We start from the raw sequence: 18,829 nt of genomic DNA on the forward strand, positions 1-18,829 counted from the left end.
GGAGCTTTCATTCAACAATATACAGAAGAAATGTTGGAAACTTTGCCCGAATGCCAGAGACACAAACATGAAACCTTGATTTGTGCTCTCACTGATGTGCTCACAGAGACAACCACAAAAACAGACATGTTTGTTGCATTACTGAAATCTTTTGCAAATCGATTAAACTCGTGCGTGAGAACAGTGGTGGCCCAATCAAGCGATATTGACACTTGGAATTACTTTTTTAATTGAATTAAAATCTTATTTTACTTTGTTATGTTCTCGGAAAACAATTGTGATTCAGTTTGCAACACCCCTTAAGAGCAATATGTTAAAGTGTTTTTTTTTCTATCCAAATTGGGTCTGACTTGAGAAGTTAAATTAAATTCTAATGAAAGGTGTTTTTCTCCTCATGGTGTTTGATTTATAGAGTAATAATCACATAGCAATAATTAGTCCCATAATTGAAATCTAAATATACCAACAATAACATACTAGAACATTTTACTGGTTACTTATTTCTTTTTTATGAAATTTCCACTAGTCCACTATTTTCAAGGATACCTTCGTTAATTTCAATACAGTGTAACAATTAGTTAAATGCTAGAGAATGACAGATTATAATTATTTGTTTATTTTGTTGTTAAGCGAAAAGTTATGTAGCGGATGATCTCCTTTCTTCGTATGTATCTTTGTACCCCCTTCACTCATACAAATTGCTATTGCTTTAGAAAACGCAACCCTTAATTCAATTTGAACGACTCGGTAAAATAACTTGTTTATTTTTAACGCTGTCCTATGAAACATAACATAAAACAATATATATTTCCAACTAACATTTTATAGTTCACACAATTTGTATAATCTAAAACAACTTGCTATATTTCGTGCTCAGTGGCGTATCCAAGAATTAGAAGGGGGATGACCCCCCAGACTACGCAAGTGTTCGTACTATCCTTTTAATGTTAAGCAACTTTCTATATTCACCCTCAGCATTATAATGTAGAAGATCGTTTGACTTTTAACACCAACCATACAATACAAAAGAAAGCTTATATTTTTAAAATCAACTGTATAATGTAAAGTAACTTGTATTAAGCACCAGCTATTTAATATAAATACCTTTTTATATCTGATACCAGCATTACAATGTAGTTCATTCAATAGTCTTTTGTTTAAATTCACTTTCCTCTCAAGGATAAAGAACAACCATCGAAGAAGCAAGCAACCTTCGTCAATCTCCTGCTAACTCCCAACATGCGAAGCAAGACGTTGAACATCTACTTTAACTGGTAAGTGATTCTCACATACATGTATATATTACCCGATTAGAAGTTCTTGTGGCAACTATCTATTCAGAAGATACTAGCTCAACCACATTAATTGGAAAATATCTCGTTACACACTTTATACTTACACCTAACTTCATAACAATCACTCATCTAATCACCTCAATAAGGATATACTCAAAATACCAGATCTTCAAGATGTGTTACAGTGCAAATTTACATGTCAGTATTATAAATAATTATATGCAAGGAAACAGATTTTTACGTTACCATGGTAGTTATAATGTAAGCCATGTTGGTATGTATTAAATAATGTCAAAACGTTCTGCTCTTGGAAGTGTGTTATGCCATACTTTAACAGAATGTTTAGAATATATATACCCAAAAATATATATGAGTGGCATGAAAACATGAACTACTTGTTTTTTATAGGAGATAAATGAACATTCATAACCTTTAAGACACAAGCTAGCATTTATTATGGATAATTCGAGAGTCGTGAGAAGATGGCATCTCAAGTTGAAATTTCTGTGCGAAAGTAAACGCTATTGTCCCGAGCCCAAAGCTTTCTGTCAATGGCCCTGGCTAAAAGTACATTGAGTTAAATATTTAAATTAAAATAAATCATGTTATTTTCACGAAGCTACAAGAGTAACCACTTGTGACACATACCTGTGTTTAAACAGTTGTTCTTTTCAATACTTATATAGTGCTAGTTTTACCAGATACAACACAAAGCTGCTGAAATGTGATCAATGAATGTTCTTCTTATATGACAATATGTTTATTGCTAATAATAATAAAATAATTGTGTTTGTATTTCCCGAAAGTCTGTCTCATTGGTTGCTTTATAGTTAATAGACTGACAGAAACAAAAAGATAAATTTATAAAAACAGCTTTGATATGTTAGTTAAAATTATGTCAGCAGTTGACTGTCTTCATAGGTTTGTGAACTCCTTTGTCTACTATGGTTTATCCCTGAACACGAGTAATCTCGGTGGTAATCCATTCCTTAACTTCTTTATTGCTGGAGCAGTGGAGTTTCCTTCTTATGGAGCCTCGGTATTCGCCATTAAGTACCTAGGACGTCGCATTCCATTGATGGTTACAATGGTCGTTGGTGGTTTAGCATGTTTTCTCACCATTCCTATACAAGATGGTATGATCTTGACTCTTTCATTAAGTAAATCGTATTTCAGCATAATATATAAAGACTCTTTTAAAAAAATCATTAACCAATAAAACTATTCACTTTAGTGAATTCTTTTCTGATAAACATTTATAAATAATGTATTTCTACTAAATCTCTTCGGAGAAAACAACTTAATCTAGTAAAACTCCATGTACGAAAATGTTCGCCCCCAGTAGCACAGCGGTATGTCTGCGGACTTACAACGCTAGAATCCGGGCTTTGATACCCGTGGTGGGCAGATCACAGATAGTCCATTGTGTAGCTTAATTACAAACAAACAAATAAACGAGAACGTTCGCTCTAGTAATTATTTTTAAAAGGAATTGCTTAATCTTGTAAAACCCATTATAACCAATTTCGTAATCTAGTAAACACCTTTCTACAAAAACCTAAATTTATTTTAACCCTTTTTCGGAAAATTGAAAATTCCTTTTAAGAAAACTTTATAGTGAAACCTCTTCTTAATATATTTTTATCTGCCGTGTCCATACTGAGAAAATTAAGTTCTTTCATATGTTGAATTTCATCCCAAGCAATTTTCTAACAAAGTGAATTCCTTTCAATAAAACTATGTAATTTAGTGAATACATTCTGTAAAAACTTCTTAATTACGCAAATCCCTGTGTAAAGAAAGTTTGCATTTTAATGAATATCTCTGACGAAAACTTTCTGACCAAGAGAACCCTTTCCATTAATAATTTTATCCTAATGAATGCCATTCTAAGAAAACTTTTTAATGTAGTAAGTAAATTTTAAACAAGAAATATTCTTAATCTACAGAACATTTATCTACTCCAGCAAATTTCCTTTAAAGATGAGTTATTTTTTTTAATCTATTGCTAAACGAAGTTATTCTTATATCTAAACTACAGATTTAAAACATTATTTCTTACCTTCGGCAAAAATTTGTTTTTATAATATTTGTGCATTAAGTCTATTCTTCCTTATATAAAAAGTGTGGTTGAATTAAAAAATTACGATGTATTGTGATCGTTTACAGTATCCTTGCTCTAAATATCTGCAATTTCAACTAGCTTATTTTATTTTCAAAAAGATCTCTTATGGCTACGAATTACTTTGGCTATGATTGGAAAATTCTGCATTTCTGCTTCTTTTGCCATCATCTACGTGTTTTCTGCAGAAATTTATCCAACTGTGGTACGTAACGTTGGTGTTGGCTCCAGCTCTACTTGTGCTAGAATTGGATCCATGGTGGCACCGTTCGTCAAAGAGCTGGTGAGTCTGGACTCCACATCTACCTTGTTCAAGATTATGTAACCATTTTTAAATGCAACGTGTAAAAGTGTTTATTTTCTCTAACAATTATTTTACATATATCCAGCATGAAAAAATAACAATACATTTCATACAATTGTATGGACTCAACTAATAGGACATTGACTTTAGTCCTTTACTATCTTTCGGTCTGTTTAATATATTTTCTAACCTCTACTAAATTTCAGTGAGGAAAAGTAGCCCAAATGATTTCGTCTAAAAAGAAAACTAGAAAAACTAGGCAAGAATTAATTACCGTATCTGAAATAACGTTTAAGAGAAGAAAAACTAGGTGTCATTCTAAAATAGTTCAGATCAGACGAGTTAATCTAAAATAAAGATTATGAAAAGTAAAATCAAATACTTGAATTCAAAGTATTTCAAATTAAGCATCGACGTATGTGTGAAATGATGATTGATTAGTCTTACGTGTAAAACTTTTAGCCTTGTTGTAATCAGTGTTTTACAGAAATTTTACACATTAATATTTGAACAAAGTAAGGATTCATCAGTGTTGTGTCTAAAACTTCTAATGTGGTTGTATTATATGCTTCTACACCAATGTTACTCTATAGCGTTTGTGTGGAATCAGGATTTATCAAGCGCACTTTTAAAGTCTGTTACTTGTTTTGTTCTGTTTTATGCCAATATTATGATAAAAAATTTGCCATGCCTAAACACGTTGAATTGGAACCAGTCTTTATTTTTTATCATTACACATGAACTAATTGTAAACTTTGCAATCAAAATGTTTGATCTGAGATACTGCTCTCGTATTATAATTCAGACGATCTGTTACTCGAACGCTAAAAAGCGGTATTAAGTGCAGAGTTGCCAAACAATTTTTATATAACTTTATAAAGTTAAGCCACATTTAAATGCTACAAAAGACAGATTTTGATTGCATGAATATAAAGTGTTTATTTGGAAATATATTTTATTATAATATTCCGTTCAATGTTCCCTTTTTCCTATTGGTCTCCCGGTTGGACTGTGGTAAATTTACGGAATTACAACGTTACAATCTGTGGTTCGATTCCCCACAATAGGCACAGCAGATAGCCCTCTTGATCCAGGCCCGGCATGGCCTGGTGGTTAGGGTTCTCGCCTCGCAATCTGAGGGTCGCAGGTTCGAATTCCGTCCCACCAAACATGCTCGCCTTTTCAGCCGTTATAATCTTACGGTCAATCTCACTATTCGTTGGTAAAAGAGTAGTCCAGGAGTTGGCGGTGGGTGGTGATGATTAGCTGTCTTCCCTCTAGTCTTACACTGCTAAATTAGGGACGGCTAGCGCATATAGCCCTCGTGTAGCTTTGCGCAAAATTCAAACCAAACCAAACTTATTGATCCAAAATGGGATGTACATTTAACACATCTTCTGACTGATCCAACAGTTCATTAACAAGATTATTCCAGCATATAAAGTTTAAGAGATTTATCATTTCATAGGGAAAGGCCACCAATCAAGGAGTTCCTCTTGGAATTTTTGGAGGATTATCCATTGCAGCAGGACTTTTAATTCTGCGTTTACCAGAAACCAAAAACAAACCATTACCTGACACTCTAGAAGAAGGCGAGAAGTTTGGGAAGTAAGTTTGTGTTATTGTTTCATTTATTGTGCATTAAAAGTTGATCAGTAACTTTTTAATTATTAAATAAAAAGCGTGTTTTCTAGTTATTCAGTATGTTTAAATTACCGAAGTTTAGGGCAATGCATAGTTTGATCCCTGCCACTATAATTCTGACAGGAACTCGTTTCAAATTCCCATGTACAGAGGTTGAGTATGTTATATTAAAACGATTTTGGAGCTTCACTATGTCGTTACAGCTCATATTGCTTCGTCGGTTCATGCTCTCTATGAAAACTGTGCATCTTGACAATAGATTTGTAAAATACTTTCCATTGCAAAAGGCTCCAAATTACGCCATTTCTTCCTCTGGCTATTCATAATCCATTTAGTATATGAAGACTACATGTTTTAGCGCCCTTTTCAACATTCTGGTCACACATAAATCCATACGTCTTCGTAGGAAATAGCATGAATACTCTTTTCATTATCTAATTGCTTGAGGTATGATACCGTTGAACGGGTATGTCGTGAAAGCAGTTTGTGTACACGTAAGTTGTGTCGATTTTCAAGACAGAGATCCTTCTTAATTACGCTGTGTAATGTTGCCTTGGACAAGCGGGCGACTTTCCCCACTGACCTTTATGTTCGTTGATTCTAAACTGATAGAAGGTGCCACAATTTATCACCGTACGCTTGGGTGCGACTTCTCCCAGGTCTCTTTTTCGATGTTCATGGTACCCAAACTTGATTCAGATCTCTTTGTTGTCCAAGGATATTAAATGGAAGCGATATATATCTCTGTCTTGGAAAACGATCAATTTTCGTTAGCATCCACTATCTATAAAACGCCAAACAATGTCAAAATGTAAGTCTGTTACATGTCTTCAGCCTCAGCTTTATGCCGGCTGTGGTTACTACATGGTTTTCTGGTTTCCATGATCAAATCCATTTTAATATAATGTACGCAACACTTTGTTGGACTAATCCGTCTAAAGGAATCAGAAATCATTATAAATCAATATTTTCTACAGGAAGAAATACAACTCTAATGTTTTAAGGGAATATTGGAACAAGATGACCGGGAAGAATCTTGAACTAGAAAGGTTAGTCACTCATAAATATTATTAATTTAATTTAATTGTTAATAGGTGGTTTTTAGCAAGAGTTTAAATGAGTTTTTCCCCTTATTACAAAGTGTTTCTCTTTGTTCTTGAAATGATTGACTTCAAAAGTTCCTTCTTGTATAGTTAAATTCAGTATGTCACTCCTATACACAGAAAACCCTGTTTCTTCCATATAAACAGTACAGTACACTCGTATAAAATTAGCTACATGAACAATGTAAAACTTAAACATTCACACGGGAAATCATGAAGATTTACCACACTTTGGTTATGGGAAATTCAATAGATATGTTCCACTCTCATGCCGACACACATATATATAAAACTTTCACACAAGTAATTTGTACATATATCCCACATTCACAATTCTGGAGATATATATATATATATATATAACTTCTACAGATATTATTCACTAAAACACTTACCAAGCAGAAAATTATGTACCTAAATTCGACATCTAAGTAATTTTATACATAAAGAACCCTGCCATATTTTACCAAATGCCATCGTAATGGGATATAGTAAGATATATTTTGTTATTGTTTTACATCTGAAAATGTCATTAGCATCAGAGAAATTATAATAGATTTTAACTCTTCTTACTTTATTGGTTTTGTACGGATTTTATCATACGAAGTCGGTTACTGGAACTTCACACTCAATGTGGAGTAATACACACGAATGTATGTTTAAATCTTTACGTAAATAAACGAAAAGCTGTTTATCATCTCGCTGTTTATATTTCATCAAACTTCTTGGCGTCAATGCTTTCCAACAGACATCTATTTTCATTCGAACTGGTTTGGTAATTCGAAATAGTGTTGACAAAAATAGTAAAATAATAAGGTTTGTAAATATTTAATGTTTTTCTGTAGAGTAGGTAAACGTTTTAATAAGTATTTTTGGTGTAGTCGTTTATCAGTTACAAAAATGAAGTAGCGTGCGAGAAGTTTGAAACGTATCAAATATATTTATTAAAGAATAATGCTTATAATATTAAAATACTTATTATCCTCAGAAACAATTCATCCAAACATCCACAACTGGAGGAATATACCACCACAAAGATATAGCTGAAAGTGAACATAGCTGGATTTAAACGGTTCAAGACAATTTTCGCCCTGAAGGCATAGAGAAGGAAAATTATCTTTAGCATAAATAACTAAAATTTGTAAAATGATATTATCATTAATTATATTTAGGAGCATTCTGAAACAGCTTAGATTTTATTTAATCTTAATCTTATGATAACAGTGTACTGAGAACTTGTATTCTTATGATAACAATGTACTGGGAACTTGTGTGATCTTTAGCTTTCGAGGCGTTTTAATATGAAAAGAAAATATTATTATTATTGAAACTTTTCCAATGTTATTTTAAACTTTAAGCTTAACACTGAAGAACTAAATCAATTACATTGAAGTATTTGTAATAATATTTATGTATAACATAATATGAACTAACCAAGAAGGTGGATTTGTAACTTTAAACTACTGAAATTGTGAAACTAATCAACTATAGGTATTATTTTTTTATTACTTGTACATATTTTGTTTTAGATGAATGACTAAATGTATTTAAGTGTTACACAGAAATATTTAACTAGCATTAATCTTTGATGCTACAACACTTCTTTTGCTAAGGAAGAATAGTGTTATGTTCTTTCTAATTAAACACATGTAAACAATCCAACATTACCATTAGTAGAATCATCCATGTTGAGTTTCTGAAAGTGGTGTACTCCCTATAATGTTTCTAGTACTACATTCGAGCTTTCGGTTATACATAAATCACCTTCAGACACAAAGAAATTTCAATTATAATGTTGCGTCAGCAAGGTCACGTGACTAGTGTCACGCCACCTATTTTCTAGAAATATCTTGTTCCTTCGTGAATGCCCTAACATTTACTAGATATATGCTTGTCTGGTATATATATATATAGGACGATCAAAACGTGACGAGATAATGTGTGTAGGTAGTGAGTAACTGAACTGCAGTCAGAAAGTATTGTTGAAGAACGTTGTTATAGCGTTTGTTATAGAGCGACTGTTGAAAATAAGTGTATCGGTAAAGTTATATTCGGAAAGAATAAACCAGTTTTATTAAGAAAGGACTTGTGTCGCTAAAGTTTCGTGGGAACGAAGTTACGGAAAATCAACTAACGAACGGAGACGTAACAATAACCTCAAAAGTAAAGACGAAGCAGATTGAGTGACTCTCAGTTGTGGACGTAATTTGTGAATTCAGACTTTCTTTTGTTCTTAGCATTTTATAATTCAATGCATTTCCCAGTATGCCGTGACTTCATTGAGATAAATAAAATATGTTGTTACAACCTGCATACAGTGCATTTTCTTCTTTTTTCTACTGAATTATAGACGTCGCTTGGCCTGGTGGTTAGGGCAAGCGACTCGAAATCTGTAGGTCGCGAGTTGAATCTCGTCACTGCACATACTCGTCGCCGTTTCAGCTGTGGAGAGAGCGAGGATTAAAGGTGATTGGCGATCCCAGGGCAATTCAACTTTTCGTTGGTAAAAGAGTTGGCAGTGGTTGGTGCTGATTAGCTGCCTTCCCTTTAGTTTATCACTTCAAAATGAGGGTCGGCTAGCAGAGATAGTCCTCAATAGCTTTGCACGAAATGTAACCAACAACCAAATTCTCCCTTAAGGCGAACACGAGGACAACAACAACACTGTTAAACGCTGACGAGTTGCTTGGACTCTTTAACTTGAAATAACACTGGAAGTAAAAATATATAACAAAAACGTTCAGTTTCTACCTGGAACTTATTGGAATACAACTGGGAAAGTAGCGGAAAAATATATAGGTAATTGAGTACTATCTAATATATCTGACGTTGTGAAAACTCCACGGAAATACCTTGTACATTTTATGTAATTTTGTGTAAAATCTTTTAGTGTAATTCTATGGAAATCTTATGTCAAGTCTGTAATAATTCTGCATTCCCAAACTCTGTCTTAAATATGTCAATAAAGCTTCGATTTTCTGACACAAGAAAACAATGTTTCTTGTTAGATCAGCTAGCTAACAGAGAGTGGGAATCAAGGACGAGTCCATTAACAGCTGTTATCTGTTTCATCGATAAGAATAACCCAGCTCACCAATTAAAAGCTGTTATTATTTCTGTAAGAGAACAAGGCCTTAACTAGACTTCCCTTAACCACATAGAAAAAGTTAAACTTATAACCCTGTTAAACACGTCTGAGATCAATGGGGGTGGATTCGAAAAACAATAGAAATTTGATAATTAAACTTTTTAACGAAGAGATGAAAAAACATATAGAGTGTCTCCGTAGTACAGATGAAGGTAAAAATAGCATTTTAAGAGTATTTTTGTCTGCCATATGCACTGCCGAAATCTTTCATTTAGTTCCAAAACTTATCAGTTAGATTGGAAAATTATGGCAGAAAAGCGTATCTAAAATGCTATTTTATATGCAATACAAAATGTATTCTTACGGTTTTAAACGTCGAAAAACGATGAGGCACTGAAATCAACAGACCTAACACTAATAATATAAGTATTTATCCATTAAAATTTTTCTGCCTGAAATTTCAGAATTTATTATAGTCACACTTACCCACATCAATAAAATCTCTATCCTAAATTTCAATTATATATATTATGTAGTTTAATTGTAACGGTTTCCACTGAAGAAAGAGCAATTTATTTCCGTCGAAATGAATAAAAACTGACCATGTATAAAGGCCTAACAGTATGACAACATTCAGCGCAATTCCAGTAAAAACAGTGTGATTTTACAAATATATCGTCCCCTGGTGGCTCAGCGTTAAGCTTTAGGGATTATAATACTGAGTTTTGGTGCTCCAGAGATTGGAGATAGCCCACTGTGTAGTTCTGCGCTAAACCAAACAAAAAATATTTTGTGTGTATATATATTAATGCCGCAAAAGTTTTGCTGAAGTCAGTGTTCTCCTCAACTCTTATTCGTCAATAACATCGTATCAAAACAATGAAAAATTATAATATAAATGAGCACACAGAGCTAAAACGTGTTTGTGGTTATAGTATTGGAAATAATTTAGCTCATGTACTACTTACCTAGTGCATAAACAGAACCAGTATTGTATCTCATAAATATAAACTGACTAAGTTTGTAGCTCCAAAATTAAGTTCACTTTCAATATCAAAAGGAATTCTTTATTAAAGATTCTTTTTTCCTTTTACCCAAGAAATTCCTAAAATTCACTTGCTCTTATGGTGAACTTCTAATGGGCAGTTTGATGGTTGTTTGGTGGTATCGTATCTAGAACTGACACTTGTAAACATATTTCTTGGTTGCCATGAGACTAGATAGGTATCTCATGGAATACAAACCGTCTTAATGCAGGAGGTACGTCTCTGATTAGACATATGCCTTACCGAACTTATACTGAGAGTATGTCTCTGTCTTGACAGATGTCTCACCGAAAACAAATTAACTTCATACAACCGAATACAAACCGACTTAATACAAGAGGTATGTCTCTGACTAAACAAGTGTCTCACTGAATACAAACCGTCTTTATACAAGAGGTATGTCTTTTACTAGACACGTGTCTCACCGAATACAAACCGACTTAAAACAAGAGGTATGTCTCTGTCTAAACAGATGTCTCACCGAAAACAAATTATCTTCATACAACCGAATACAAACCGACTTTATACAAGAGGTATGTCTCTGACTAGATACGTGTCTCACTGAATACAAACCGACTTTATACAGTAGGCATGTCTCTGGTTAGACAGGTGTCTCTTTAAATTCAAACCAATTATATACAGGAGATATTTCTCTGTCTATACAGGTATCTTACCGAATACAAATCAACTTCACACATAAGGTTTGTCTCTGACTAGACAGGTGTTTTAGCGAATCCAAACCTACTTTATACAGGATGTAAGTATATGACTTGACAGGTGTTTTAGCGAATCCAAACCTACTTTATACAGGATGTAAGTATATGACTTGACAGGTGTATCATCGAATACAAACCGACTTTATACAGTAGGTATGTCCCTAACTACACAGGTGTCTCACCAAATTCAAACCAGCTGTATGTTAGAGATATGTCTCTGACTTGACAGGTTTCTCACCGAATACAAATCGATTTGATACAGAAAGTATGTCTCTGATTATACAGGTGTCTCATGGAATATAAACCAACTTTATAAAGAAGGCATGTCTCTGACTAGATGAGTGTCTCACCGAATACAAACCGTCTTTATACAGAAAGTATGCCTCTGGTTTATTCTTTTCACTCTTAAAAGAACAAGAATATAGACTATAAGCATTTTATAAAACTTTATTAATAATACTTTCAGAATACGTAGCTCAGAGTGGAGTATGATAGACATTTTGTGAACAAAACACCCCTTTTCAACAGGCTCAACTATAACATGGTTGTAGCCAAGTCCTGTCAGCAGCTGTAAGTAAATCTTGAAGAAAACGGAAATAAAAATCCTTGGGATAGAGGTTTTTTAAAAACTTAATTAATACACGAAATAATAAAATATTAGTTAAAAACAGACAAAAATAGTTGCGTAAACTGAACCGACTGTGAAGCTATCACATAATCAATACTTTCATTAGTCATCCTAGTGATGTAATATTTAGTTTTCTATTTATATTTTGAATGAGACTGAAATGGATAAGTTAATAAATATCTTAAAATGTGATATTTTTCCTTTACAAATTTAATTTCATAATTATCTTTTACCTTTTTGCACAATTATTACACCAAGTTTCAAAACAAAAATAATTATTTGGTGGTTATGAATCATTTCATAGTATTAGAACACAAATAACTGGTATTTTATCATCTTTTGGGAATTGTAACTCTTGTTACTTAATACTGAAAATAGAAGAATTGATATCAGTGTCAAGTTTTAGTAAAAATCTTATAACATTCATAATGAAATCTAATAAAGAAAATGGTACAGTTATATTGAATAAAGTAGATTATTACTATGAAACGTAGAATACCTTGAATTATGCAACAAAGTTTATTATGTTGAAAATAGATCCTACACGAATTATAGAAACCGAATTACAGAATTATCCAAAGAAACTTAAAAGGGATAGTGTATTAACACCAGAAGAATATTTTAGTGTAAGACCATCTGGTTGTCATCCAATTACTTTGTATGAGGTTTCTAAAATATATAAAGAAGGCTGTCCAGTTAGATGTATAGTGGATAAAATAGTTCAATATAATCACGAATTAATGTTTTGTTGTTGTTGATTAAGCTTCTTGAAGTGAATCACATAGTGAATATGCCATTAGATGTAAGGGAGATCGGGGCTGGTTGACACAATTCCGATAACTATATATGCTGAAGTTGGTAGCTGTGATATCATGACTACTAACGCGTCCAACACTCGTCACTTGCTGTTTCAGTTTCATCGTGATCGGAAGCCTCCGTTTTGTGCAGGAGTAAAAACTGAAATTTTACGTTCGAAATAATTAAATATTTTATTCTGCAAAGATTTTGTTGTTATATCCAATACTTTGTTAAGAGAATAAAGTATCTCTGATTTAATTTAATCAGTGTCAACTTATCCCAGAGCATGTGCCACGTATTCGGGGTAGGTTGGCTCACAGGGGGGTTAGGGCGTTTGACTCGAAATCTGAGAATCACGGATTCGAATCCCCGTCCCACCAGACATGTTTGCCCCTTCAGCCGTGGGGGCGTTATAATGTGACGGTCAATCCCACTATTCGTTGGTAAAAGAGTAGCCCAAGAGTTGGCGGAGGGTGGGGATGACTAGCTGCCTTCCCTCTGCTCTTTCACTGTTAAATTAGGGACGGCTAGTGCAGATAGCCCTGGTATAGCTTTGCGCGAAATTTAAAACAAACAAGCAATATTAATTTTTGAGAAAATTAGCAAAGAAGTAAGAGAAAAGTGTCTAGATTATGTTGGTATCGAAATGTCTTCTTTTTGAAATTCATAGATGACTTTTATTTAGGAATGCACGGGTAGTAAAATTTGGCCGAATACGTGTTCCCTTGTCCCCCCCCCTCCAAATAAACAACATACACAAAAATGGGAAACAAAAACAAAATTTACCTTTATTACATTTAACCGAATAATCACCAACAGAACATTCAAGTTTTACTTTCAATGCCTAGCCCCAACTTCTCAAAACCTCCACCTTCCCCAGAAATCCATTTCTAAAGTCATGCTTGTTATTAACCCCTATTGTTCTCTGAATCCCCGACTTTCAGCGGGCGGTCAATTTTTATTGCTCGGAACATGTTTTTTTTATAACTAAACCAATTATTGACTGTAACTTTCAGTACCGCCTTAGTTGCCACAAAGATTAGGGCTTAGATTCCTAACTTCGACACTCGGCCGGAGCCTAATATTACCGGGCAGCCCAATACCCGGTTGAGGCCGAAGATCTAGCCGGGTACCCGTGCATCCCTACTTTTAATTATAAATTTCAAAAGTAAGTCAACCAGCCAACCCCTCTACCTATTTGTTCTATTTGTTTATGTTTGTTGTGCTAATTTGAGGTGAAATTTCTGTACTCCTTTAAAAGAGACACAACAACAACGAACACTAGAATTTTATATCAAAATGATGATAATGTAACAAAGTTTTTTAAGAATGGTTTTCAGAACTATTGACGTTTAGCAAAAAGGAATCTCTTTTCTTAGTCAATAACTTTATGTATATACCCTAACTGATGGAGTAGTCATGGGATCAAGGTTAGCAACCGTCACTCGCCAGCTTGTTTCTTTACCGTAATGAAACGTAGACGTTGAAAGGTCAAGTTTCAACCCTGTATATTATCGTTAGTATGTTGATAATCCTTTTATAACCTTTATGATTCTGAATATGTTGATCAGTTTTTAAAACATCTTAATAGCCAACATAGTAGTATAAAATTCACAGTAGAACACCAACAGAGGCGTAGGAAGCGAGTAGGCTGACCCCCCCCTCTTCTCGCCTCTAATATTCAATCTGTCCCACGAAAAATGTATCATAATTGGGAAAATTACTGTCAGGAAAAGAAGGAGAACGCATAAAATTCAATCCCGAACACAAGAGCTTCCTGGGCCCTAAGGCGAGCCCTGGATCCGTAATGAGTGCGCCTGTGGCACACATTCCCTCACTTCGTTCGGTCAGAAAGACATTGGACCCCTCCCCTCTCTTTAATTTGCCACCTACATATCTGAACAAACATATAAACTGGTTTATTTAAATACCCAATAACAATGGTACATTTGAATGTAAAGTGTATCGCAAGAAAACATTTGGTGGTTTATATTTTAACTTTAATCCGGTTTTTCCAGATATTTCAGGGAAAGTTTGATTAAGATTTTGATTCATTGCACCGATAAGATCAGTAAGTAGCACGTATTAATATATCGTAAGGAACTTTAAAATATTAAAATATTTATAAAGAAAAATTGCTTTCCAAATAAAATTATAGAAAATATCATACATTATTATTTGAGTTAAATCAATAGTTCCAATCGATTAAAGTGGAACGTCTCGCATAGTCTTAGTCAATGATATTGTCAATACATACGGCAAGAATATAATACAGATCAAACATCGAATCGGTAAACTTTTAAAGCAGCAATATCTACATACTGATTAAATAGTTTATTTAAACCTGAAAGCAGAATGCACTTTTGTTCAAGCTAAAAACAAATATCTATTAAAAACGTCTGTATAAATTTACACGGTGTCCGAAGCGGTTTGTAGCTTTTTAAATGCGTGAATAATTAGGGCGCTGTCAAAGCACGAGAAGGTCGAGTTAAACCTGTTGTTAATCCACTCTTGTTTCGAATTACAAGACAGCATGTGGATCACATTCTGTAAAATTAGATGAAGTGCTTGCGGTTCCAAACTTTTCGGACACCCTGTAAACGTCCTAGTAGGGGCAGTTCTAGTTATATTTGATCTACAAAAGATCGTCTGTCTTTCTTTAGGTCATGTGACCTGGGAGGATTAAGTCACCTTTTTTTTTTAGTTAGTTCTCCAAATATTATTCGGTCAGGTACTAGGAAAACCCGCTACAATTGTTCATTCGCACACGCGAATGGCCCTTTTTAGGCCATACCCATGGATGTACAACACAGATTTTTCCGTATTTTCCGACAAATATTTCACTGTTTTCGTTATTTTGCAAATAAAGTTTTGTTTACTCCAACACATCCATAGATGTCGATAATAAAACATACAGCGCTAGTCTTATTTTTACGTACAAAACCCTTTTAAAATAAAATTAACACCATATCTAGCTAACAGTTTGCCCAGTAGTAAGTGGCCATAGATTACATGAGGAGTTTACTAGATTTAGTGGTGAGAGGTACTTAGATCTGTTATCATCATGTATGATAAAGTTTTTCAGAATTTTTAGTGATGTATTTTTAAGTTTTTCTGGAAGTTTGTTTGAAGTTAAGCACAAAACTACACAATGGGCTATCTCTGCTCTGCCTACCACGGGTATCGAAACCCTGTTTCTAGCGTTGTAAGTCCGCAGACACACCGCTGTGCCATTAGGAGCTTTTCTGGAAGTAGTCTATTGTTTGCATAATTATGAAAAAAGCCTGTGTTTGTGCTTCTTGGAATTCTGTATGCTTTAGTGATTGTTGCGTTTTTGATTTCTGTAAGTTGTTTACTTGCGATTTGATTACATTTATCTATGCTAGACAGGTATACTCTACTACTAGATGAGTGTATGTTTTGTATATTTTGAATACATTTTCAGTTTCTAGTCGTACGCCTTACGTAATTGGCTCTTTGCCAAATTTTTGTTTCTTGTTTCATTTATATGTTTAGTCCAATTTAACTTAGAATCATAGGTTAGGCCCAGGAATTTAGCTGATGTGGCAACCTGTAGCAGTGTTCCGTACAGATATAATTTTGGGAGCTCTATACTCTTCTATTTGGATATTGTGAACAAAATTACTTGAGTTTTGAGGACATTTATCTTAATTCTCCATTTATTGCAGTAGTTTTCTATTCCATTTAACCCGGTTGTAAGTTTGTAGCAGCTATGGTTGAGGTATAAAAACTCTTCCAGATAGCCACATTGTCAGCACTCTATGAACAGAAATGTAAATTTGGATCTGACAGAGGCATTTCACCCGCATACATGATGAATAGTATAGGGCTAACAACCCCTCCTTGCGAGACACCTGCTACTTGAGTAAAGTAATCCCAAAAGGTGCCCGATACATTTATCCTAGCTTTTCTGTTATCTAGAAAGTTGGAAAACCGTCGAATAATAAATCAAGGTAAATTCATTTGTGACATCTGGTACTTTAATCCGTTGTGTTATACAGTGTCGAAAGCTTTCTAAACATCGACAATGCATTCGTTACGATTGAAACTGTCTACTATGGTTTCTGTGAATCATACCAGATGGTCTGTGGTTTGTATTTTATTTTATTTTTTCCTGAACCCATTTTGTATTTCAGGTAATTTTTTAAGGTAAGTCTTGAACTGATTATTTTTTCTAGAAGTTCCTAATGCGGATAGTAGTAACATTCAGGATAACACTACTTAACAACTCGAAAAACCAATAAAAGTACTAGAAATAATAAACAATAATGATAATGAGCACTTAGCCGCAATATCAATCTATCTCTAAAATCACATTACATACCAACTGCTTGGAAACTAGCGGACTTTTTAATGTTTCTGAAAGGAAAAAAGCCAGGAAATAAGCCAGAAAGCTACAGACCAATCAGCCTAACCAGGTGTTAATCCCCAAAACTTCTGTTTTCATCTGAAAAGATTCACGGGAAACAATAAAAACTAACACATATATCCAACACTAAAATACAATAACACAAACATACAAAAAGCAGAAATATTTAGAAAACACCAAACGAACCCACAATGGACAAACCATTCTTTAATAAGGTCAATAATTTCATCAGCACAAATAAAACCTTATATACTCCCATCTTCCCGGTCGCTCCTCGAGATGTTCGTTCCGTGTGTATGTGTTTGTTTTGAGCAGTAATCGTCCCAGTTATCGGCTTTTTATTTCGTTTCTGAATGTGTTGGAGGTTTTTTTTTAGTTCCGGGTTTTGCGTTCATATAAATTTTTCTTAGTTTTCTGCGTTCTTTTATATTATTTAGGAGTTATTTGTGGGGTTTCCATAATTGGGATATATGTTTCTGCTATATTTGTGAGGCACTCTGTAATTGTGCAGCTGTAACTATCCATTACTGATTCGTTTTCAGCCCTATTAAACGTTGTTGTTTTTTCTGGCAGATTATTGTTTAGTAGTTCCTGGTATTTTGTCCAGTCTGCGTTTTTGTTTTTAATTTCGGGCTGTTTATTTGTTGATTATAATTTGGAGTGAGGTTAAAATCGCACCAAATTGGTAAATGATCACTTTCTATATGATCCTCTCCGACACTGAAAAAAATGAATGAGTTTACTATAGAGCTAGAGCATATGTATAGTCTAAGATATCATTGGTATTGTTCGCATAACATATATGCGTCGGGGTATTGTTATTTAATAGAATACTTTCTTTGTCTTCAATTAACTCCAGCAATTTTTTGCCGTTAACTATTGTTGTGGCACATTCGAGTACTTCGTTTTTGCTGTTCATTGTCTCCTATTATAATGTAATTATGGTTGTAGTTTGCAATTATTTGTAATAAGTTTATACGGATAATGTGTCCTTATAGAGGGCTAATATACCTATCTTTGGCAAGTCCCTTCTTTCTCTGTCGTGTCTTACAGTAATGTAGTTAGTTAAGTTAACTCTGTTATGTCTGTACATTAATGTCTCTGTGATCATTATCATATCTGCTTTGGTGCGACTTATTAGATCTTCGATCTTGTGCCACCCTGGATGTTGACGAGGAGAACCTTGGGTTTGTTCATTGTTTGCGAATAGAAATGTTGCAATTTTTTGATATGATTAGCGGTAATACTGGTGTTATGTGTTTCTTTAATATATTTAGAAAAAAGTGAACATTCATTTAACAAAAATAATAATATTTTTTTTCTGGAAGTACTGCACGGAAAAAGTGTTTGGATTGTAGTATTTAGTTATACGCAACTCATTGCATCAAAATTATTCAACGTACTGAGCTCAAAATTTTCGTAAATTTTACTGATGTAAACTGTAATGTTTTTATGCATTAAAAGTGGTACTGTTTATTGAAAAAATAATATTTTTAAGAACTTTAGTTTCTCAGTACTACATTTAAAATTACACCAATAAAGAAATAATCAAACCCTCACGTAAAGTCCTAGTGAAAGTCGTGTTATTGTTGTGAGGAGAGTACTTCTATTTAAAATTGTGTTCTATTATAAAGAAATTGTCTGAATCTTGAATATCCAAAGTGTGAAATTTTTTTTGGATTTTTGTTTGTTTTC

At 33.8% G+C, this 18,829-nt stretch overlaps 2 protein-coding genes across 3 annotated transcripts in view; both read left to right on the forward strand.

Annotated features, from left to right (window-relative positions):
* The window catches only part of LOC106476670 (organic cation transporter protein-like), a 110,247-nt gene extending 101,996 nt beyond the window's left edge, over positions 1 to 8,251 (forward strand). Inside the window, exons 7-12 of one of the 2 annotated variants that reach the window (XM_022381366.1) lie at positions 1,180 to 1,274; positions 2,217 to 2,431; positions 3,519 to 3,700; positions 5,190 to 5,329; positions 6,343 to 6,414; positions 7,457 to 8,251. In XM_022381366.1, the coding sequence (XP_022237074.1) occupies positions 1,180 to 1,274; positions 2,217 to 2,431; positions 3,519 to 3,700; positions 5,190 to 5,329; positions 6,343 to 6,414; positions 7,457 to 7,511 (759 nt within the window). In that variant the 3' untranslated portion in view covers positions 7,512 to 8,251. The remainder of the gene's footprint in view (positions 1 to 1,179; positions 1,275 to 2,216; positions 2,432 to 3,518; positions 3,701 to 5,189; positions 5,330 to 6,342; positions 6,415 to 7,456) is intronic. The other variant, XM_022381367.1, reaches the window with a different exon arrangement.
* Positions 8,252 to 16,573: 8,322 nt separating this feature from the next.
* The window catches only part of LOC106476681 (organic cation transporter protein-like), a 25,479-nt gene continuing 23,223 nt past the window's right edge, over positions 16,574 to 18,829 (forward strand). Inside the window, exon 1 of the mRNA XM_022381376.1 lies at positions 16,574 to 16,648. The gene's annotated coding sequence lies outside the window, so the exon portion shown is untranslated. The remainder of the gene's footprint in view (positions 16,649 to 18,829) is intronic.

The sequence above is a fragment of the Limulus polyphemus genome, unplaced genomic scaffold, assembly GCF_000517525.1.
Source record: "Limulus polyphemus unplaced genomic scaffold, Limulus_polyphemus-2.1.2 Scaffold158, whole genome shotgun sequence".
Classification (NCBI taxonomy): domain Eukaryota; kingdom Metazoa; phylum Arthropoda; class Merostomata; order Xiphosura; family Limulidae; genus Limulus; species Limulus polyphemus.